Source organism: Phacochoerus africanus, chromosome X (genome assembly GCF_016906955.1).
Source record: "Phacochoerus africanus isolate WHEZ1 chromosome X, ROS_Pafr_v1, whole genome shotgun sequence".
NCBI lineage: Eukaryota > Metazoa > Chordata > Mammalia > Artiodactyla > Suidae > Phacochoerus > Phacochoerus africanus.
The window spans coordinates 88003665-88027584 of record NC_062560.1 but is presented as its reverse complement, the minus strand read 5'-3'; the positions used below and the strand labels follow the sequence as shown (position 1 = coordinate 88027584).

Here is a 23920-nt window from a genome sequence, read left to right as displayed (position 1 = left end):
AATAAATGTTGAATGTATACCTACCATATGATCCAGCCATCCTACTCCTAGGTATTTAATCAAGAGAAAGGCAAAAGCATATGTCCATAGGAACAGTTGTATGTGAAACAGTTGAAGCAGCTTTATTCATTAGCTCAAATCTGGAAACAACCCAAATGTCCATCAACAAGTGAATGGATAAACCAACTGTGGTATAGCCATATAGTTGATACACATAACAACAGGGATGGGTCTCAAACAATTATGCTGAGTGAAAGAAGATCACATTCCCCCAAAAAGAATATATGCTGTATGATTTCATTCATGTAAAATTACAGAAAATGAAATGATTCTATATTGTCAGAAAGCAGATCAGTGGTTGTCCGGGGACAATACAGAGGTGAGAAGGAAGGATTATTACAAAGGCACATGAAGAGACTTTTGGGGGTGATGGGTAAGCTTGCTATTTTGAGAGTGGTGATAGTTTCATGCTTGTATACATACGTTAAAACTTATCAAATTGTATACTTTAAATATGTACAGGTTGATGTGTATCAATTATATCTCAATAATGCTATTAAGGTATGCTGCAGATCTGTATAATGCTAAATTGGAGAGATAACTGAAGATTAAAAGGCAAGCTGCAGAACACTGCAGTCCTGTTTTTGCAAGAGAATAAATTCATGCGTATTCTTTTTTTTGGGGGGGGGGCTGCACCCACAGCATATGGAGGTTCCCAGGCTAGAGGTTGAATCAGGGCTGAAGCTGCCAGCCTATGCCACAGCCACATGGGATCCAAGCCACGTCTGTGACTTACACCACAGCTCATGGCAAGGCTGGATCCTTATCCCACTGAGCGAGGTCAGGGATGTAACCCGTGTCCTCATTGATGCTAGTCAGGTTCGTTAACCGCTCAGCCGTGACAGGAACTCCATTTTGTGTGTATTTTTTACGAAGAGGATCTGCGGGTACTATGCACCAAATGTTAACACAGAAAAAACACTGATTCAAAAATATTTGCAGAAGCCTATTTATTGACATGAAAAGATAGTCACAAAATACAGTTGGTGAGGAGAAAGGCAAGTCACAAAAACAGTACTTACAATATGATCTTATTTTAGTTTCTTAACTGCTTAAAAATCTCAAAGCATACAACCCAATATTTTTACACACTTGGACATTCTCTTAGCCTAGATTAGGGGTTATAATTCCTACCATTAGTCAGAAAACACAGCTATAGCCCAAAGGTCCCTAGATTGAGGCAGCAGCTTCTCTCCTAGCTTTCCTGTTTTGTGTTGCTGAAGCTGCAGTTCTGGGCCCAATTTCCCCCAGTTAAGTTTATCCAGTACAGATTTGGCTGGTACAAATGCAGAGAGCAGGCTTGCCTACCAGTAAAAGACAGAAATTTTTAGCTTTTCATATGACACAGAGAAGAATAAATTACAAAGGGTAAACAAATTAAGGTATGGTTTTGCAAGGAGGAAGAAAGCAATTGTTTTTTAAGTGTATGGTATGAAACAATGTACATAATGATTCCAGTTCTTTGGGGAAAAAGTACATACAGATTAGGAAGAATATATAACAAATTTCAGTTGTTTGACACCAAATCCACATCTCATTCATTCAGCAGTTTTGGGTACCTACTGTTTCCCAGACACTGCCAATTAAAATCCATAACTCATCCCAGACTTTTCTTCTGACTCCCAGCAAGGCATAGCCAAATGCCTAATGGACATGTGCATTTAGAGGAAGTTAAGACTTCCAAGACTGGCAGGGACATTTTCTACAGCAAAACTGAATTGTTAAAACCAGTGTGTGAGCTTCGAAGGCTACCACGTAAAAAAGTGGGAGAGAACCATAAGGTAGGGTAATGAGAGTGGATTTTGGTATCTGACAAAACAGCTATGCCACCTGCCTGCTGTGGGAAGCTAGGACAAAGTATTTAACCTCCTTAATTCTCACTGGAGGTAATTCAGTACAATGAGTTATCATCATTAAAAAAAATACCAGTACCTAACTTGGAGGACCATTGTTGAGAAGAGGAAACCTATCAAATACAGTGCCATCACAACAGTATCTCACTTAAGAGTAGGTACTCAGGAAATGTTTCCTCACTATACCTAACTCCTCTCTCTTTTACAAGATGAAACTTGACATAGATGAAATTGCCTAACAATGTAAGAGTTATAAACGCAGCAGCAAAATAAAAAATAAATATTACATTTTATCTGAGATTCAGGGCCATTTGTGTGTTGTAGAATGAGTTATCTGATGCAGGTAGAATAGGGGGAAAACATTAATTCCTTTTACATTAAACAACCTGTAGCAGCCCTGCCTTCTTTACATACTGAGAGTGCACATTTAGCAATGAGTGTGTATGTGTATACATATATACACGAATATATGTGTACTATTAGATATCTTTTTGTATAGATATGCCTTATTTCTGCAACTAGATTATAACTAGATATTTTCTTTGAATATTTTAACCACTTTAACCACTTGAAGCCACAAATGGATCTAAGCAGATACTAATGAATAAGTCAGCTTACTTACGATGCACCCACCAGTTTGCTATCTTCTTAAAATGTTAAAAAGCACCCCATTCACACAAGACAATAACAGATGTTTTCAACTCACAATGAAATATTAATTTGATACCCCCAAATGGTCTAGCTCAGACCTAGACTGTCACAGGTAATACTGCGTTGAAGACATAATTTATAATGCACATCACACACTGCAATAATCAAAACATTATGCGTGATTCTTTGGAAACAAACAGCCTTTTAGTTTGGAGATTGCTGAATGGGATCGCTCTTATTTCTAGCTCATTTTACATTGTTTCAATAATCACTTTAACTTCACGGAAAATGGCCATGAGTGTATTATAACTCAAGTGATCAACAACTACAATCGAGCCCTTTCTGATATGTTCCTTTATGTTGATAAATATGGCCACAGCGCTAACGAGATTGGCTTTTGCCTCTTTCTGGTTAAAGATGAGTTTTAATGCTGCTAATGCCTTTGTATTGATCATGTCCCTGGCTGCAGTTGGATTTTCAGACATATTCAAAAGTACTTTCAAAACAAGATTTCTGGTTTTACGATTTCCCAGGGACAGCAAATTGAAAAGCTCTGAAAAGTAATTGGCAACAATGTGGTGATGGTTAGAATCAGTAGTCAGTTGCCCTAGTATCTTTAATCCAGATTGCTGTCCAGGTGAGTTCAAAGGAAAAGACATGGTTTCCTTACACATGTGCTTAACGTGTAATTCAACCTTGCGTTGCCTTTCATCCCCAGAGGGGGTATTCAGAGTAATTACAGCCTTTTTTCTCATTTCAGAGGAAGGAAAACTGAGCAAGCTTTCAATAAGTGTCACTACACCCACTTCATTAATGAACTCTTGGGCAAACGGATGAACATTAATGATCCCCATTGCAATTTGAGCTATTTTATGAATGAGAGGATCAGTAGTTGACTTAAGTAAGGTAACAAGTTTTTCAAACTCCTCAGAATCCATGTAGCATTCCATTTTGCAAGGGCAAGCAAATGGCTTAATCCCATTCACCTCCCTGATCCTGATTTGGCGTCTAATCTCCTCTATGGTCTGGATGCAAGGGTCAGAACCAAATGGGTACTCGGGGACAGACTGTGAGCATGAGGCAGTGCTCCTAGAAGGGCCCGCTGTGGCCGCAGGCAAAGAGTGGGTGTTTTCCTCAGCTGAGGCCAGGACAATATATGAAGGAGGCTTTGCTTCAAATTGGGCTTGGGATCTAAAGCCTAACACTGCTGGAGTTACAGCAGGGGCTTTGGGCCAGATAGTTACCTCAGACCAGTCCTTGGGCCTATCTTTTTCATTAATTTCATCCACAGGCTGGGGCTTAATAATCCTGCTCACAGGTCTAGGGTTAGGGTCAAAACTAGTTTCATCGCCATCCCAAAACCAGTTCCCAATAACGTTTTCTTCCTCCTCCTCCTCAGCCCCTGGCTTAGCCTTGCAGGTGGCCCCAGCCACAGGCTCTAACTTCTCAGCACAGGACAGGGGCCCAGTATCAGCTTTACCTTCATCCTTAGCACTGAAACCATTACTAGCTTCTCCTCCATTCTGGGATGAGGAACCAACACTGGCCTCTTCCCCAGCCCGGGGCTGGGTATCAATACCAGTCTTATCTTTACGTGTAGACCTGGATTCAGCACTAGCCTTAACTACAGAACAAGAAGATCTAGTTGCTTCATCTTCAGCTTTAGGATTGATATCTGCCAAGACTCCTTCCTTCATCTCACTAACAACCTTGTTCTTAGATGCTGCCTTCATCTCTGCCACTGCATCTTCATCTCTTGCCTTGGCTACTGCTTTGGCCTGGGTCTTGGGTACAGATCTGACTACACCTGTAGCCTCCTTCTTTGCTTCAGCTTCTACAACAGCCCTTTTTTCAGTTTTGGCCTTCTTTTTATTCTCATTTTTCCTACTTCTATTCTTTTTACTCGCATTCTTAACCCCAGTCATGGTTGAAGCCCAGTTATACAGATAGCTCTATACAGTCTTGGCCTTGATTCTCAATGTGTCCCAGGTCACTGTCTTAATACTCTTTTGCTGGGTTGAAGGTGATGATCTTCTGCCACTCCAAAGCCAGCAGAGCCACCACAGCAGAGAGACCTGAGGTGGAAGAGGGAAATGGGCTTTAAGTCTTTTCCAACTGTGCCTCTTTATGCAGAGAGTCAACAGGACATGAGAGAGTAGAGATGGACTGTGTGGTAGGACAAGTGGAAGAGTAGAAAACTCTGTTACCTCATTTTATTCCTCCCAAGTAACACCCAACAATGCCCTGCCCAGGCACTTCCATAATCTTTCTCTGTATCAAATAGGAGCAGAGATGATGGGAAAGCTTGGAGAAAGTGAGAGAGGCTAAGGAGTGTCCAGCACCTTTGGTATATACCACTACACTCTATAGGTCTATCCAGGTAGCCTCTTACCAACCTGCACTGATCTGGCGCAATTTTCTCCCCCTTTCTTGCTTCCAGTATTGATAACTCTTACAGCCAACTCACAGGCAAACCTATGTAAAGAAACACAGGAAGGAATAGAATTTTAAGTATTTGGTAAACAGACATGCTCTCTGGCTTCTAAACCCAAGACCTTGCCTTTCCAAATCTGGAGCTTTGTTAATATAATCTTTCGGCATCCTTGGTTCTCCTCATGGCTTCCTCCTCCACTTACCCTATAGGCAAAATCCTAGCCCAACCTGGCCCTATTTCCTATACATAAATGTGACTGCAGAGGTGTACGGAAAGTGGGAAGACAATGGCTCCAAGATACGATCTGGTCTTACTCACTTCGCAGCAGCCAATTCCCATTTCCAATTAACAGGGGTGCTCAAGTTCACACTCACCTTGGACCCAAATGAATAGCTTTCGTCCTCTTAATCAAAGTCAAAGTGATCAGCTATGTGCAGTTTTCTACAGGCCTCTATAAAGGAACAAACCTATGGATAAACAAAAAGGCAGAGGAGAGAAAACAGAAGCAACTGAGATGGCCCAACATCCATAACAAGTGCTACAACAGACGCTTATGTATATTCAAGGCCATGTTAAATGTCTTCCCACCCTGTCTGTTCCTCCCACATGATTCCCCAAAGACCTGCAGCTTGTCTATTTACACCTCCTCCCAACCCTGAAGTCAGTCATTTTTCCCTGGCAGAGGCCACACCTCTTTCCTTGAACAAAAATGTGAGGTGCAATAGAGTGCGCAGTGGAACAGAGGCAACTGCGTTTAGAAGGCAGGCAGTGAAGATAATGGAAACTATTATTTCAATACAATCTTGCATGCCCCTGCCTTTTCCCCTTCCCCATACATACATAGTTTCTACCTCATTCACCACCTAGGCCGGCCAGCCTATATAGCAGGAGTCCTCAGGAGGTGCTATTTTTCCCACCACAGAACAATCCACTAACTGGAGAAGAGTCAAACCCTACAGAAAGAGGGGATTCAGCAAAATGCCAAGAGAATATGTTGACGATGGCAGAAAAATATCAGGTTAATGGACAGATTCCCAGAATTCAGGTCCTAAAACCTCCTTTTCAAGAGTCAGGAAATAAGTAAATAAATGTGTCCCACTTCTCACAAATTCTCAGATATCATCCTTCGGGGACTCCACAAAATCTTCTGTGTGACTGCTTCTCCACCAAAATGAGAGGGGCTAAGGGGTATATGAGGTTTGGGTTTTCAGAGATTAACGTCAAGAGTTCTAAATTGACCCTTCAGAAAATTTTCTTCTCTATTCTGAAGAGCCATTCCCACAACTCAACATGTTAAGGGGCTAGGATGTTGAGAAAACAGATTCCAAAAGAGGAATACCACATTATTTATTTACATGGATCCTTCTTGGAAAATCAATTAATTCCTCACCCTGTCATTTGCTTTCATTTAATTGGGTACAAGATCTAAACATGGAGGACAATAAAACTGCTGTATTACGAGGCACATAAATTTGTCGTTTTCATGTCTTCATAATTTACCTGCTCAGTTCCGCTTACGCCGAATGTGCCAGAGCTACCGCGCAGATTGGAGACTCTGGCATCAGAAAGGTGCCTGTGGGAAGGGACAGCACCCGGGACGCGGGGCCCCACTGGCCCCTTTGCAGAACCAGGGCCGGGGACAGCCGCCGCCCCTGCCCCCCCCCACTTCTGCACTCAGCTCGCACCACCACCACCACCCCGAAACCGGAGGCCTCCTCATCCCAGATCCCCTCCGCCATTTCTCCCGCAGCAGCCTCCCTCACAGCCCTCGCCCCGCACAGGCACCGTCGAAGGCGGGGCGCGGGCACCTGGAAAGTCCGCCGCGGAGCAGCACAGCCGTTCGCCTACCGAGGACCCCGGGGAACCTCAGCGGACAGAACCCGCGACTCCGGCCCGCTCCGCGTCGGTCGTCGCCTCCTCTGCGCCAGGGGTCCCCCGGCGCTGCGCACCTCTCCCAGGGACCCGCTCCGACCAGGTCGCCTCCCCCTCGCCAGGCGGCCGGGGTCCGCGGGGCAGGCTGCGACCTGGTCGTCGCCCCCCACGACACCCCCACTTGCCTTCACAGGCTCAGGGCCCGGGTGGTCGGCCTCCCCCTCTTGTCGCAGCTGCTCACTCGGATTCCCACCGCTCTCCGTGCGCTCAGAATGCCAAAGAGGCGTCCCGCCCCCCGCGCCGCTGCGCCAAACCGGCCAGGGGCTGCGCAGGCTGCGGCACCAACCGCTCGCGGCGAGGGTGTCGGGAAGGGGGGCGGAGGGATACGGCACGAATGGGCTCGGCGCCCCCTCCCAGGCCCACCGTAGTTCCGACCCAGAGGGGGCGGGGCCGGGAGGAGCCCCAGGCGGAGGGGCGGGGCCTCGCCAGCCCGCCCAGCCAGCGCTCCCCGCCGCCCCCCTAGGTGGCGACCCCCCCAACTTCTGACACCGCAGTGTGTGGGGCGGTGGGCGCTCTGCGGTGGGGGCCAGGGTCGGGAGGTCGGGAGGGGCCGCGCCGGGGGAGCTGCGGATGGATACAGACCGCCCCTCGGTGGGTGTGTGCGAGAACCCCCAGACTGCTCGGTGTCCGCCCCCCTCCCGTCCCCCAGCGCGCCCGCCATCCTTCCTGGGCGCCGCTGGGAGAGGGGCTGTGGGGGCGGCCCTCCCCCGTTCTGCTTCCCACCTTCAAGGGCCAAGGTCGGGAGGAAGGTGTGGGAGGGGGCGCCCAGGGAGGCCCGTCCACCGCCCCTCTTCTGAAGGAAGGCAGCCCTAGCCCTCTGGCCTGAGGACACAACCACTTGTCTGCGCCAGTGGCAGTGGCGTCATTCTTTCTGCCACACTGCTGTTTTCGCATTCGCACTGGTAACGCACTTTTGCTGTTTCGCCACCCCACAGTTGCCCAGCAAAGAGGGCCTTTCCCTGTCAGGACCCGCACCCGCTCAGACAATCCTCCACCTGTCACCCCAGAGCCAGGTGTCAGGCACCCCAGAGCCAGGTGTCAGGCACCAGATAGGGCCGCTCCTGGCTCCTCTTCCTGGGTTCTGCCAGGTCCTGTGTTGCAGTGGCTTCCAAGTTCTCATTGTCTTTGGCAGGGTGGGAATGGGGCACGGATGAGAACCAATTTGGAGCTCAGACACTTGCCCTACACACCGGTCTAGTTTTATCCCATATTAATGGTACTTTTTTTTTTTTTCTTTTTCTTCTCAGGGCCACACCTGCGGCACATGGAAGTTCCTAGGCTAGGGGTCGAATCCAAGCTGCAGCTGCCAACCTACACCACAACACCAGACCCAAGCCACATCTTGTGGCAACACCTAGCAACACCAGATCCTTAACCCACTGAGTGAGGCCAGGGATGGAACCCGCATCCTCTCAGACACTACGTCAGGTTCTTAACCCACTGAGCCACAACAGGAACACCTAATCATACTTATTTAATTCCCTGTCTGATAATCCCCAAATCTGTATTATATCTGAGCCCAATTGTGATTCTTTGTATCCTTAAACAATGCTTTTCCTTATCTCTTAGTATAATTATAATTTTGCGTTGAAAGCTGTATATGATGTGTTGGGTAATAGGAACTGAGTTGAACAGATCTGTAGTGAGAGGTTTTATTTTAAGCTGGTTAGCCGCCGGCTGTGTAATATTTGTCGTAGCTGTCGGTGCCAGAGTCTTCAAATTCTTCTAGAGTATTGATTTTGTCCCTTCTCTTAACTCTGGGCTTCACTAATAATTAAGTCCTGCGGAGAGTCTGCATCTTGCAACTCTTTTAGCTGCAGTCCACTGTTGCTATACTGGAGGCCTGTTAGCATGTGGAAAACAAGAACTGTTCGATAATCTTATGGTTAAATTCCAGTCTTTGGTGGGTCTATGTCTCTAGACTGTGACCTTCACAAGTATTACTTTAGCTTCCTTCTCCCCTTTACAGAAGAATGGAAGGCTAGAGTTAGCTGGGTAGGAGGAATGCAGTTCCTTTAGCTGGGATAAGGCTCTGGGAAAGTCTTTTCCATTGGAGAGTGGGCCTTTTTATGGAGAAGATTCTGGAGTGTATTTTGGGACAGTGCACTTCCCCTCCCACTGCCAGAGCCATGAGATCTTTCTTGGAGTTCCCGGAGATAAAGCTCATTACACCTCTAAGACTACAGGTCCCTAGGGGTTTCTCACTCTCATACTATTCCACCCTATCTCTAGCAATTTCTCTGTTCCCCCTTAAGTGTTCTTATTTACATCTCTAGCAGTTTCTGCTCTATGTAAAGAGAGATAGGATGTGAAATTCTGGATTTGTATTTTTCTCCAGAATTTGGCGTGGCCATTTGCCCTATGACCTCAGTTTTCTTAGGGGCCCAAGATAAATCATTGATTCTCAGTTTGTTCAGCATTTTTTCCAGTTATAGGTACAGGAGCAGTGATTTCCAAGCTCTTTACATGTCAGAGCTGAAACTGGAAGTGTGGCCTACAGATTTGAACAGGGTAGCTAAAGACCAATGAACACAGCTTTCGTCCTCTTATTTTCAGCTGAACTTGAGATCTGGGAATAAATTTGCCCTTGAAAACCTAGCTTCTCCATAAATATTTACTCCCCCTCCACATATAGAAAATTTATGTGACTACCTGCACCTGATATCTCAGCCCCCAAATTCTTAATGTAGAGTACAGATTAGAATTTAGACTTCCTGAATCAAAGGTCCTAGTGGTGAGCTCTGAGCAACTGTCACTTAACCCCAGGAGAAAAGTCATCTCTGTTACCACCACGACCATCAAGAGGCAGTGCACTATACTATTATGTGCTTGCTTGAACTAGAGTGACCAGTTTCTGAGCCTTGGACACACTTTCTAAAAGGAGTCTACATGGTAGAGTAGGAACTCTCTATTCTGGAACTTCGCCAGACTTCAGAGCCATGCAGTCCAAAGTTTGAACAGAGACTTTACCACTATTTGTGTCACTTTGGAAAATGTACTTCATGGTCTTATAACTCAGTTACCATCCCTCAACAGTAATAACTACTTCATAGGATTCTTGTGCACACTAAATGAGAAACTGATATTCTGAAATATCTGCATGTATCAGGTCTTTCTATTTCCTTTTTTGATTTTGTTTTTAGGGCTGCACCTGTGGCATATGGAAGTTCCCAGGCTGCGGGTCAAATTGGAGCTGCAGCTGCAGGCCTACATCACCACAGCCACGGCAACACCAGATCCAAGATGGGTCTACAACCTACACCACAGCTCGTGGCAGTGCCAGATCCTTTAACCCACTGAGTGGTGCCAGGGATGGAGCCCACATCCTCATGGATACTAATCAGGTTCTTAACCCACTGAGCCACAAATAGAGGGAACTCCTCTACTTCCTTTTAAAACTGTGATCAGTCATAATATGGGGTGGGCTGGTGAAAGCAGTAAGAGTGGAGACTAACTTTGTGGTGGCATTTAGAGATTATAATGGCTAAGATATTGCTACTGTGTTCTTTGTCACTATAACCTCGGTGCTTTGTATACTCTGTGTTGTCTAACATAACCCCTGACTAAAAGAACATCACTTTTGTGTAAGTATGCCTCCCTCCTCCTTATAGTGATGTACCACAGGGAAGCTGATCCCGATTCCAGAGGTGAGTCTGCTTGTCTAGGGATAGTCCATCCCCTGGGTGCTCTCGTTCCAGAAGGGGTGGTGATATAACTCTGCCCAGTGAGACATGAAGAGAAGATTGCAGAAGGACTTCTGGGGAAAGTGTCCTCACTTATAAGAAAAGGCCATCAGTAAAGATGTCTCCTTTCCTTCCTTGGAAAGCTGCGTGACTCTTGCAGCATCAAGTTTCCAGACTTAGGATGGAAGTTAACATTGTGAATGACAGAAGGAAGAGATGGAAAAAAGCTGAGTCCTTACCTGGATCAAACAATCATCAAGGCTGCCTTGCCTCAGTACTTCCAATCTGTGGACAATAAATTTCCACATTACATTAGTTTTAGTTGAGTTCCTTGTTGTATGGAATAATCCTAAATGATATATATGCTCAGGCACAAAACAACTCTTCAATGAGTAATGTTTCCTGACTTTTTTCTGTCAGTAAGCACCTACCTCTTAAAACCAGGGCAGAACTCATGTTTCCATGAGTTCCCATTGTGGCGCAGCAGAAACGAATCTAATTAGGAACCATGAGGTTGAGGGTTCGATCCCTGGCTTCGCTCAGTGGGTTAAGGATCCAGCATTGCCACGAGCTGTGGTGTAGGTCGCAGATGTGGCTCGGATCCTGCATTGCTGTGGCTAGTGTAGGCCAACGGCTGTAGCTCCGATTAGACCCCTAGCCTGGGAACCTCCATATGCTGCGGTGTGACCCTAAAAAGCAGAAAAAGAAAATGAAAAGAAAGGAGAAATGTAGATTCTGAACGTCTTGCCTAAAGATTGCAAGAGGTCTGACAACTGTGATTGGCTTCTGTTCTAGATTGAAAAGGAAAGTTTCAGGTAGAAAACCCAAACCATACTTATCTAGGGGGGTTCAGAGGTATATTAAATACTTGAGCTCACTCATAGATAAGCCTAGCTTCAGTTCAGAGTCGTTGTGTGAAAGTGCACCCATGTGAAATATCCACAGTATAAAAATATCAAAGGCTATCTGCTTTCTATTCAGAGGACTGTACTGAGTTTGAGAAAGATAAATTCAGAGTGTCAACAGTCGGAAAGGTTTGGTTAACTTTCCCGAGGTACACTGCACTAAGCAACACAGGTATAAAAAGAGGTGGGTATTTGGGATTTGTCAAGAGCTGGGATTTTTGCCAAGAGAGTGGAGCCAGGCACTAGAGGATGAGGTAGGAGAGCAGTAAGAATCATGGCCCATGATGGACCACTAAACTGGGAAGGAAGGAAAAGCTGGAGTATCCTCATTTACAGTTAGAAGGGAATAAGGAACAAGTTTCTTTATGATGAATAAAGTACTTTGCTACAAGATGTAAGGAGGAGAAAATCTGATGATGAAGAGTGATAGTGATGATGGCAGCTTTTAGTGATAATTAGAACTAGAGGGATATAGATGTAGCATAGTGGTAACAAACACTCACTCCATATTCACCCTACAAAGGTTTGAATCTCGGCTCCACTGCTAATCAAATCAAGCTCTGCTAACTGAGCTTGCCAAGTTAGCAGTGTACACCTCAGCTTCCTCATGTGTAGAATGGAGACAATAATAGCATCTATTCAATAAGTTTATTTTGATGATTAAATACATTAATATATTTAGAACTCTTATAAGAGTATCTCATTTATAAAGTATTCACTGATTATTAATATTAACAATAAGTACAGTCACCTTTCCATATCCTTGGGTTTTGCATCCACAGATTCAACCAAATATTCAAAAATATTTGAAACAAAGAATTCCAGAAAGTTCCAGAAGTCAAAACTTTAAGTTGCCACACACTAGCAACTATTTACATAGCATTTACATTCACATAGAATTTACACTGTATTAGGTATTGTAAGTAATCTAGAGATGATTTAATGTATACGGGAAGGAGTTCCTGCTGTGGTTTAAGAATTTGACTGCAGCAGCTCCAGTGCTGTGGAGGGCACAGGTTCCACCCAATGCAGCGGATTAAAGGATCTGATGTTGCCACAGCTGCAGTGTAAATCGCAGCTATGGCTTGGATTCAATCCCTGGCCCAGAAACTTCCATATGTCATGGGTGCAGCCATAAAAAATAAATAAGCAAAGTATTGGGAAGATGTGCACAGGTTATGTGCAAATAACATGCCATTTTATATAAGGGACTTAAGCATCTGCAGATTTTTGTATCTGTGGGTGATCCTGGAACCAATACCCCTTGGATACAGATGGAGGACCGTATTATGAAAAGTAGTAAAAGGCTCAGGCATTGTGGTCAGACGGGTTTGATTCACACTTCAAGAGTCCAAGTTTCTTCCTCTGTGCTCCCTGCCCCTCATCACTAGTTCTGTCTCATTCATCAAAATAAATAAATAAATAAATAAAAATAAATAAAAAAGACTCCAGTATAAAGAAGCAAACGCCAAAGTAGGGGTGAATAAAATACTGTGTAAGTACATAGGATGGAGGAATTACTTCCTACCAAGGGGCCAAGAGTCAGGAGGAGAGTATCAGAAAGACTTCCAATGGCCCTGGCATTTGAGCTGAGCCTAAAAGGATGACTATGTTTCCCATGGGCAAGGAAGGGTGTGAGTGCACTAGAAATTAAGGGAACAGCCTGGGGAAACACACAGAAGTAGTAGTAAAGCACAGAGCATAGTTGGATTGGGAAATAGTAGATAATCCAATGTGACTTGAGTGCAGGCAAAGTGAAGCAGGGCTTGGACTATTGCCTCCTTAAATTGTGTCTTTATCTCATTCTAGTCTTGGCCTTGACTTGGAAGAATGTTTAGAAATGGAAATGGAAAGATAGAATCATATGGAAGGGTTCAGGGCCTTGAAACCCTCCATAGGAATCTGATAGTATTTTATAGATGAGATCCCACTGAAAATTGCTTTTGTGAAACTGGGATGGAGTAGAGGGTCAGCTGTGCTGTAAGAAGATCCCTTTCTTTCATCCATGTTTGGACAGATGACAAATCTCTAATTTTATCCCCAGGCATTAATGTTGTAGGTCAAGTGGCATCTGAACAGGCCCTGATATGTATTACATGAGCTAGCCCATAATATTTATCCAGAAAGGGGGTAGAAACAAAAGGGCTATATGTGTGTTGAGGTATTTACTTCAACTACATTCCCAGGAAGAAATTGAGGGATGATTTTGGCCCTTATAAGTGCGGCCTAAGGAGTGATCAGAACAGAGATAATCATCTTCATGCATGGAGACACACACACACACTTACCCTGTCCACAGACGTGAATCTGCCCTGGGATGCAAGTGGGACTTAGAGATATCTGGCCATGCAACCTTGTGAAGTTCCCCAAATATAAATGCAGCACCACCAACAAGAAATCTAGGCTGAGGGAACTCTGATAAGAAAAAAATAGAGAGAACTTTAATAATCATCTAAATCGCAGACCCACGCCACAACATATGCTGCTTCGCGCCCCCCCCCCATAATACACTGGTGGGCTCTGCCTCCTTCATTTTAATTTGTTTCTGTCTGATGCATTGGATCAGAGGCGGGTTTACAGATTTTAATCTGACATCAATTCTTGGGCATCAGTTACCTGGAGTTAGCATCAGATACCACAGGTTTAAAGGTGCAGTCCCGAACAAAACTGCCCCCACTTGAGATCAGATGCCAGTTACAAGTCTTGAGGGGCCTCCCATACTTCTGACTCACCAGTTATAAATTTAAGGGTTCCCATCAACCCCTCAAGTTTGATAATTTACTAGAACAACTCATAGAACTCACTAAAAGTACTGTATGTAGAATTATAGTTTTACTAGAAGGTATCACATAGGACAAGGTCTGGGAGGGTTTTTAGACATACAGCTTCCATGCCCTCCTCCCATAGATTCAGGGCAGCACCTCCTTCCCTGGATTATCAGTGTGCCTACCAACTAGGAAGAGGTTTACATTACTTATGCATGATTGATTAAATCAATGATCACATGACTGAACCCCAAATCTAGTTCTCCTCCAGCTCTAGAATTCCTGCTGGCCTCAAGTTCCAACACTAATCATGTGGTTGACCCTTCTGGTGACCAGTCCATATCCTGAAGCTAAGGACCCACCACAGTCCATTTGTTAGCACAAAAAAAGATATTCTTAGTGCTCGAGAAATTTCAAGGTTTTTTTTTTTTTTTTTTTTTGGCCATGCGCAGAAGTTCACCAGCCAGGGATCAAACCCATGCTGTAACCAGAGCCACAGCAGTGACAACACCAAATCCTTAACCCACTGAGCCACCAGGGAACTCCTCAAGGTTTTTTCAAGCTCTGGGCCAGGACAGGGACAAAGGTTAGATGTGTTCTTTCTTATGTCATGCGATGTTTGAGGTGTTTTGTCAAACTCTTAAAAACACATAGACAAGAGACAACAAAGCTTGAGGGGGAAAGCCATCATCTAAACACTGGTCCCAATACTTATATTACCCAAATTCTGGAGAGTGGGGGCAAGAGGATAATTAACAAAGGAGGCAAGGGGTAAGAGAGGTGGAGGTAGTCTTAAGGCCCGAATCTCTGTAATTTAACCACATGCTCACTATTCAATTCTAGCTTTTAAATGAAAATATGGGAGTTCCTGTCATGCCTCAGTGGAAACCAATCTGACTAGCATCCATGAGGATGCAGGTTCAATCCCTGGCCTCGATCAGTGGGTTAAGGATATGGCATTGTTGTGAGCTGTGGTGTAGGTCACAGACGTGGTTTGGATCCTGCATTGCTGTGGCGTAGGCTGGTGGCTACAACTCTGGTTCCAGCCCTAGCCTGGGAACCTCCATATGCTGCAGGTGCAGCCCTAAAAAGCAAAAAAAAAAAGTAAATAGGAGGGCCTTGAAGTAGTATTACCACATAGTTTCAACTCTATACTGAGTATAAAAATATAAGTGGACTTAGGAAAATTCATTACTCAGTGACACTTGGCTAAACTACCTCGGTATCCAGTGTATGTGAGGGCTGCGGTGGGGATATTAAGTTAGGAAGAGGACAAGGACTTACCAAGGGCTGCTACTTAGGATAAGACCAGAGGAACAAGTCCTAAGAAGTGGGCAGAGAGCAAAACACAAGGAAGAAAGCAAAGCGTCTTCAGAGGGGCACATGTGAGACCATCCATAAAGAAGTTTCCATACGTCGTTCCCAGAAAAACCCTACTCTGAGGCCCACGACAGTTAGCAGGAGAGAGCCTCCATGGAGCAGCAGCTTTTGTGTTCCTAGATAGTAGGGAGCTGCTGCCTGGGGCTCAGATCCAGGAATCATCTTGGGAGTTAAGAAGCTTGGCAGTATCCCAAAGAGAAATCCTCTGTGAAGGGCCTAAAGCATCTGGATTTCCTCTCCCTGAGTTTGCTCTCTCCCCTTCCCTAGAGCTGCCCAGATTGTGGTTCATTCCTCTCTTTCCTCTCTTGCAGCTCCAGGCACCTGGAGCCTTGGAGCCACTCGGCCCCACCCCTTTTTGAGCTGTTCTCAGCAATCCTCATCATCTGGAAAAGGCAAACAGAGAGTGAGTGCCAACTAAGGGGTAGAAAGAGAGTGTAGTTCACAGTTCCTATCCTCACACCTGCCCTTTCAGATCTAGGGCCATGGGCGTTCACGAATTGTCACCTCACCGTTTCCTCAGTGTGGGCTTCCCTGAAGCTAACTGCCTCCATGTGTCCACCTTCCCCACCGACAAAGAGACTCAGAGCCACGCAGCAGTGGACAGGGAGCCTGGGTGGGGGTAGGGGCGTTCAGAGGGCAGGAGGAGAGGGAGGGTGCATGGCACTTCCCGCACCCGGATCTAGTCTCAGCCGCCACCTCCCACCGATGCCATTTTCCGGCCTCGAACCCATCTCCTCCAACAGCGACCCCTGCTCCTCTCCACGTACGCCTTCCTCAGGATGACTTCCTGCCCCTGGAGCTCCTGGACAATAACAGACCCTGGCTAAGGCGCTCGCGATTGGCTGAGGGATAGTGTCCTCTCCCAACAAATGCCGTTAATTCTGGGCGCCTGAGGGGCTAGTTTTCAGGCCACTGCAGCAAGGACAGACACCCACCGAGCCAGCCACCCCCATTGCATCCTACCGCTCCTTCCACGGCCATCCGTCCGTCAATCGTCAGGCTTAAGTCTTTCCTGTCCCTGTTCAGCGCGACACACCTCTACGCCGGTCCCAACAAGGGCGCGGTCACGTGACCCGCCGTCAGCCCCACGTGACCGCGCACCCCGCTGGTGTGCCGCAGGGCTGCGGCCTGGATGGCAAGGTCTCCTCCTGCCTCTGGGGCTGAGCCCCTTGCTAGAACTATCTGACGCTCCCGACCCTGGTGAAGACAAGAGACCTGCAAGGAAGGCTGCACTTGCAGCCATAACTTCCACCCCTAGGTCTGGGCCTTGCTCCGAAGGAGCACAGGGCTGGCGTGGAACACTCCAGGAGGAGTTTGGAGACCGACTTACAATATTCTGTGTAAAACTCGTGCAGCGTATTAAAACACACACAGGGTCTGTGTTGAAAAGGATTGCTAGGCAAAACAAACGTTCACACTCTAGTTTCCACCACCAGGACGACCTCTGTTAACACTTGTGGTTTGTGAAAGCAGGCAAAACTGCCACTTCGTCCTACTTCCATTAAACGTGCACCCTGAAATCAAGCTGGGGTCAGAAACATAATACAAAATATTGGGTAAAGACAAGATAAGTTAGTGGATATTAGTGCAGTGCTTCACTTTTTGTTGATTGAGCAAGTTTTCAACCCTGAGAGGCTGTTGTTAACTTGTAGGTATTTTGTCCAATAGATATGGAAATGATTTATTTTCCATGTAACAGATAACATCAGTGGTTTCAATTTATTGGCCTTAAGATATTAATCAGTTTTGTACTTGATCCATCAATACTATACTAACATTGATTAATTTTCTATGTGTGTATAAAATTTAATGTACATGTATTTTGTTTATATGATGATTATATTGTGTATGTTGTATATACATATCTCCTTCAACCATTTTCATAAACTTAGTGGTTGTTAATTGTGTTAAAAAAATCTTCCATGTGTTCACTTCTAATTGACAAATCATAATTTTACCTTTTCAAAAATTAATAGCATCCTCAGACAAAACAAATGATTTTTACCATGTCTAAAAATAGTAAAATATAGGATATTTCCCACAAGTCCATATTCCCTCTCCAAACCAATTCCATCCTGACTTCTGCATTCTGGTCTGAAGGTATGGTGTGATGTTTTTACTTTTTATTGTGGAAAATACACATAACATAGAGCTTACCATTTTTTTTTTTGTCTTTTTGCCATTTCTTGAGCTGCTCCCATGGTATATGGAGGTTCCCAGGCTACGGGTCAAATCGGAGCTGTAGCTGCCAGCCTACACCTCAGCCACAGCAACGCGGGATCCGAGTCGCGTCTGCGACCTACACCACAGCTCACAGCAATGCCGGATCATTAACCCACTGAGCAAGGGCAGGGATCAAACCCCCAACCTCATGGTTCCTAGTCAGATTCGTTAGCCACTGCGCCACGACGGGAACTCCAGAGCTTACCATTTTAACCATTTTAAAGTGTACAATCCAGTGGTGACTACATTCACAGTGTTGCGCATCTGTGATTGCCACTATCTAATTCTGGAAAATTTTTGTCACTCCAAAAGGAAATGTTATGATCTTCCGAATGCAACAGTCATGTAAAAAGGCTGACATCTCTGAACAATCACGAGACTAGTATAAATTTAGCAACTTTGGTAATTTTACTTTTTCTTAAAACATTTCATGAACTAGTCTCTCTGAAGTCTCATTCCTTTTTAACTTTTCTAAATAAGTTTATCATCTCTAAAAATTATTTTATTGTTTATTCATTTATATAACTTTATCCTTTCTAACATGTCCACCTGTTAACTTGAGACAGTAGATGTAAGCATATTAAAAGAAAAAAACCTGGAGTTCCTGTTGTGGCTCAGTGGTAACAAATCCAACTAGTATCGATGAGGATTCAGGTTCAATCCCTGGCCCCACCCCATGGGTTAAGGATCCAGCATTGCCTTGAGCTCTGGTGTAGGTTACAGATGCAGCTTGGATCCCACGTTGCTGTGGCCGTGGTGTAAACCAACACCTGCAGGTCCGATTTGACCCCTAGCCTGGAAACTTCCATATGCCATGGCGCAGCCCTAAAAACAACAACAACAAAAAAAAAAAGAAAAGAAAAGAAAAAAAAACCTGTCTTATTAGTTCCTGTAGGTCTCCAATATCTGTCTCTGAAAACTTTTCTAGCATAGTGTATTTTATTCAAGACTATGGAATGTATGAAGTTTCTTGGAGTCATTGAAATTGCATAGAAATTTCATCTATTTACAAATGCATTTTTAATGGGATCTAATTTTCCATAGGTGTCCCATTCTTCTCTATTTTACCAGATGGAAAAGCATCAGTGCCATTTCATCCCAATAAATCATATTCATCCCAATAAATCATAATAGCTGCATGGTATTTCCCCAATATTTTCCTTGGACTAGGGTCAAAAAGGAAATCTTATTCCTGACTCCACTAAATTGGTGTGCTATCTCACTTGTTGACTCCTCAGGTGGCACTGAGCCACAGCTGTACTTTAAGTTGCAAAAAGCTCAGATTTGGCCAATTTAGTTCTCCAAACTGGTGTCATTCCAACTGCATCCCTCACTGAACTTGTCCCATCTATTCCAGATAGACCGGCTATACCCATTCTATTGGAACAGTGTTTTTTGTTTTTTGTCTTTTTGTATTTTTAGGGCCGCACCTGCAGCATATGGAGGTTTCCAGGCTAGGGGTCCAATCGGAGCTACAGCTGCTGGCCTATGCCACAGCAACGCCAGATCCGAGCTGCGTCTGGGACCTACACCACAGCTCACAGCAACGATGGATCCGTAACCCACTGAGCAAAGCCAGGGATCAAACCTGCAACCTCATGGTTCCTAATCGGATTCGTTTCCACTGCGCCATGACGGGAACTCCGGAACAGATATTTTTTGATTATCATCCTTCACACTACCACTGCTCACTTCCAAGAATGACCGAATGGGTTGTGTTACCCTACTTTTCACTGACCAATTTAAATGAGTCCCTTTTCTCTGAAGCATTTCTCAAGTATCACAACCCACAAATAATCTCTTCTTTCTTAAACTCCAGGAATAGGATTTTCCAAGGAGGGTATATATGTCATCATACTAATTGTCTATGTTTTTACGTGTACACAATGTATCTGCATCTGGATTTTAAACTGAAGAAGGGTAACTTCTGCCAGTTTTCACACAGACCTTTATTGAAAACACAGACTCGAATAGAGAACCATATGTTTAAACAACGAATAGCAGGGTAGCTTACACAAGCGGCTCAGTTCATTGGAAGCTCAATACTGAAAAATACTGCAATCTGGACAGCAAGACAAATATCAACAATTTTTTCAGCACTAATAGTCATTTGGCATCCACAAAGTGATCCAGCTCAAACCAAGAATTGGACAAAGTTAACATCAGCATTAAAATATAAGTTACAACATAAAACTAGACTGAAAACCGAAGCACTACTCAGGGCTCTTTGGGAACATAAGGCTGATCAGAGGCAGGTGGTTAATAATCTTAGCTTTGTTGCCCCACCTCAGGATCTTTCTGATTGTCTATTTGGACTTGTAGTTCCTCAGCTAGCTTCTCAAATTCATGGAATGCAGAAATAAGCGGCTCAAGACTGAAATCATCATCAATTAAGGACATTGTTCCACTTTTTATAATATTACTGATATTTTGAAACATTTTGATAACAATTTGAATGTTATCATTTGTCTCTTCTATGTTAAAGAGACCCACAAATATCGATAGAGCTTTGGCACTAAATAGCTTTTTTGCCACCATAGCATTTTCAGACAAATTCAACAGCATTTTCAGAACATGGAACTTTGTTCTTGCATTGCCTGTGGTTAACAGGGAGAGAAACCCAGACATATAATTGGCAACCAGTGTGTGATAGTCAGTAGTTGTAGTGAGGTGCCGAAGCATCCTTAATCCAAGCAGCTGTTCAGGGGAACCCACGCTATGAGCAAGGGTTTCCTCACACACTTGACATATGAATGTCTCAATCATGTTTAGATTAGGATAAGGTGGAGCCATGTGAATCATATTTTCCAAGAAAGTTGTCCTAACTCGGGAAGAGGGATAATTGAGCAAGGTTTCAATAAGCGAGACAACACCTGAATCACGAATAAAATCGCGGGTAAATTGAGAAGCACTCCTCATACCCATTGCGATTTTAGATATCTCATGAATAAAAGGATCCCGAATCTTGTCCATCAATAGAAGGAGTTCTTCGAACTCTTCAGGACCGATTTTAAGCTCACATTGTATGCAGCTGCAGGACCAATTCTCAGGGTCTGCACTCTCCCTGGTCCTAAGATGCTCTCGAATTTCCCTGACTGACCGGTAGGACGGATCATATTGAAATGGGAACTCAGAGTCAGGTTGATCAGACTGAAGCAAAGATTCCTGCTCTTCCCCTTCTGGGGTAACTTCCACACCCTTGGGCTTTCCCTCAAACATTTCAGAATATACAGATGCTGCTTCTTCAGGAATTCTAAAGGGGCTTGGGGATGGGAAGCCAACCCCATGACAAGGACCAGGTTTGAATTCAACAGTGACCTCGTCCCAGGTTTGGGGCCTGGATGATACATTAACTTCCTCCTCAGCTGGATCTCTGAACCTGGGACTAGCCTTGTACACAGGACGGGGATTTAAATCAAAGCAGGCCTCATCCCTGTCCCAGAACCAGGACCCAAATATGGCCTCTTCTTCAGACTCTGGCCTGGTCTCTTCTCTGGTCACAGCCCCCAAACTGGACTTTTCTTCAGTCCAGAACAAGGATCCACCAATGGCCCCCTCCTCAGCCCCTGGTTCCGATTCACAAATGGCTGAAGCCCCAGCCTCCATACCAGCCTCCTTCTCTGCCCAGAACCAGGATCCAATTATGACTTCCTCCTCAAACCTGGGCTCTTGTTTGACCCTATCACCATTATTAGCATCTTTCTGAGCCCGGGGTTTCAAGATAGTATTAGGCTCTTCCTTGTCTCTGGGCCTGAATCTACTATTGGCCTCTTCTCCAGGCAAAAACCAAGATTCCTTATAGTACTCATCTTCAGATTCAGATTCAAAAAAGTCCTCTCTCTTTGTCCGGAGCTTGGACCTCATGTTTGCCTCATCCCTGACTCTAGGCCTGAATAAGTTATTGGTATTTTCTCCAGCCCACAAGCAGAATGGATTGGCAGACTCCTCCTCAGACCCAGACCAGGAATCAATATAGGGATCTTGCTTGGATCTGGGCCTGGATCTGGGATTAGGCTGATGTTTGGCCCTATGCCTCGACCTGGTATTGGCCTCTTCTCTAGGCCATGATCTGATACTGGCCTCTTCTCCAGCCCAGAAAGAAGACATTGTAGAGGTCTCATCTGCTGACCAGAATCCAGACTCATTAGAGGCCTCCTCTCTGGCTCTGGGCCTGGGATAGCACCAAGACCCCATATTAGTTTCTTCCCCTGCTCCAAACCAAGGTTGGATTCCTGTCTGAACCTGGGAGCCAGGAAAGGTCTCAGTGTCCACATTGGCCAGCTCCCTATCCACAGATAGGGCCATAGGTTTAGCAGCAGAACCAGACTCATTATTGACCAATGGCCAGGCTACCACATTGGTCTGGGACACACCCTCTGCTTGAGACATTGCTTCAGCCCCAAACTCAGTTTGGGCCCAAGCCTGGGCTTCATCCTTGGGCCTTGCCCCAGGGATTGCCTTGGCTTCAGTCTTAGGACGTGCCCCACCTACTGCCCTGGCCTCAGTTTTGGGTCTTGCCCCTGCCACTGCCTGGGATTCACTTTTGGGCCTTGCCCCTGCCATTGCCTGGGACTCAGTTTTGGGTCTTGCCCCAGACATTGCCTGGGACTCAGTTTTAGGCCTTGCCCCAGACATATTCTTGGACTCACTTTTGGATCTTGCCCCAGACATACCCTTGGACTCGTTTTTGGGCCTTGCCCCAGGTGTGGCCTGGGTCCTAACCTTAGGCCGGACCACCATTGGGACTTCATTCTCTCTCTCAGTCCTACCCACAACCTCTTCTCCAGGCTTCTTCTCAGGCTTGGCCTGGGCGCCAGGCTCAATCTCAGCCCCAGTCATACTACAAGTTACAGAGGAGACCCGGTTAAATACCCCTATCCCAGTCTCAGCCTCCACCACAGATCTATTACAGTTTTGTATCTTCACACTCTAATTGTTGGATGATTCAGGTGATACGGTTGGAAACAAAAGTTAGAGTCAATCACCAGTCCAGCAGCCAATCAGCCTCCTTCCCAAGCCCAGCCTCAGCCAACAGAGTGCAGAAGAGGCACAACCAAGCTGGGGGAGGATAGATGGTTCCCGGGTGGATGCAGACCTGCTGAGGGTGGTCAGCGGCAATTCCAACAGCACCAGAGCTGCCACTGGAGGTCAATCTACGAAGAGAGAATGACGAGGGGTCTTGAGTCTTTGCCAGTTGTGTCACTCCACCCAAAGACTCTTACAGAGAGACTGGACCTTGAAGGCTGGTTGAGACAGTTAGGCTATTAGGAAGTCTGTCATCCGTATCTTGCCCACACCCTTTACCCCTAGAGCTGCCACACTGCTTTGCTTGCTAAAGAACAGGGATGTGAAGATGGTAGGAAGGTGTCTTGGTAACAGGAGAGGCTGAGAAAGCCCCAGACCAGACCCAAATTACTCTTGGACTTGTTTTGTTTTCCTCTACCTCACCCAAAATTTGTACCCACTCTCATACCTGCCCTGATGTGGTGCAATTTTCCTGTCCTTGGTTTGTTCCAGTAGTATTAAGTTCTAAACAAAGAGCAGGTCGGCCTATGGATAAGTAAATATACAGGAGAAAACGGAGTTTGAGTGCTTGGTTGACAGGCAAACACCCTGACCCCTGATCCAAATATCTTTCTGTTTAAGAGTCTAATTTGTCTTATGATTCTGGTTTCTCTTAGTCCTTGCTCTCACGTCTTTTCCTCCCATTCACAGCCCAATCCACACCTACCCCAATGTTCCTAATATCTCCTGCAGGAAATGAACAAGTGGTTCTGCAGCAGGGTGTAAATCTGAAAGAGAGTAGGACATGTGAATCAAAAATGCCCAACTGGACCAAAGACACCTGTCAATATCACTCTGTAGCTGTCCCCTGAATTGCCCCTCTTTGCACAAACCTCCAGAGATTTGAGCCGGCCTCTTCCTCCTTTCCTTCCCTGCAGAAGTGACCAGCCTTACAGCAGGGCTATGGACAAAAGATGAAAAAGTAAGACAGTAAGGAGACCATGGCAGCAACTAAGTGCCTGGTGAGCAT

At 45.3% G+C, this 23920-nt stretch overlaps 2 protein-coding genes across 5 annotated transcripts; both read right to left on the bottom strand.

Annotated features, from left to right (window-relative positions):
• Positions 1 to 993: 993 nt before the first annotated feature.
• Positions 994 to 23038, bottom strand: GPRASP3 (G protein-coupled receptor associated sorting protein family member 3). 4 transcript variants are annotated; one of them, XM_047764390.1, is made up of 6 exons: positions 22982 to 23038; positions 13807 to 13933; positions 10853 to 10898; positions 5373 to 5465; positions 4961 to 5039; positions 994 to 4639 (listed from the first exon to the last, which is right to left on the bottom strand). In XM_047764390.1, exon 6 carries the CDS (start codon positions 4487 to 4489, stop codon positions 2816 to 2818), a length of 1674 nt encoding a protein of 557 aa, XP_047620346.1. In that variant the 5' UTR covers positions 4490 to 4639; positions 4961 to 5039; positions 5373 to 5465; positions 10853 to 10898; positions 13807 to 13933; positions 22982 to 23038; the 3' UTR covers positions 994 to 2815. The 4 variants fall into 4 exon arrangements, with proteins under 4 accessions (XP_047620346.1, XP_047620348.1, XP_047620347.1 ...); XM_047764392.1 differs by lacking the exon at positions 22982 to 23038 and adding an exon at positions 16599 to 16754; XM_047764391.1 differs by lacking the exon at positions 22982 to 23038 and adding an exon at positions 16627 to 16754.
• Positions 19815 to 23680, bottom strand: GPRASP2 (G protein-coupled receptor associated sorting protein 2). The gene is made up of 2 exons (XM_047764389.1): positions 23618 to 23680; positions 19815 to 23039 (listed from the first exon to the last, which is right to left on the bottom strand). The coding sequence occupies exon 2, from the start codon at positions 22723 to 22725 to the stop codon at positions 20155 to 20157; it is 2571 nt and encodes an 856-aa protein (XP_047620345.1). The 5' UTR covers positions 22726 to 23039; positions 23618 to 23680; the 3' UTR covers positions 19815 to 20154.
• Between the last annotated feature and the right edge of the window lie 240 nt (positions 23681 to 23920).

Bases quoted from the DNA above. Each gene is read 5' to 3' on its own strand.
- GPRASP2 (XM_047764389.1), bottom strand. From the start codon at position 22,725: ATGACTGGGGCTGAGATTGAGCCTGGCGCCCAGGCCAAGCCTGAGAAG.
- GPRASP3 (XM_047764390.1), bottom strand. From the start codon at position 4,489: ATGACTGGGGTTAAGAATGCGAGTAAAAAGAATAGAAGTAGGAAAAAT.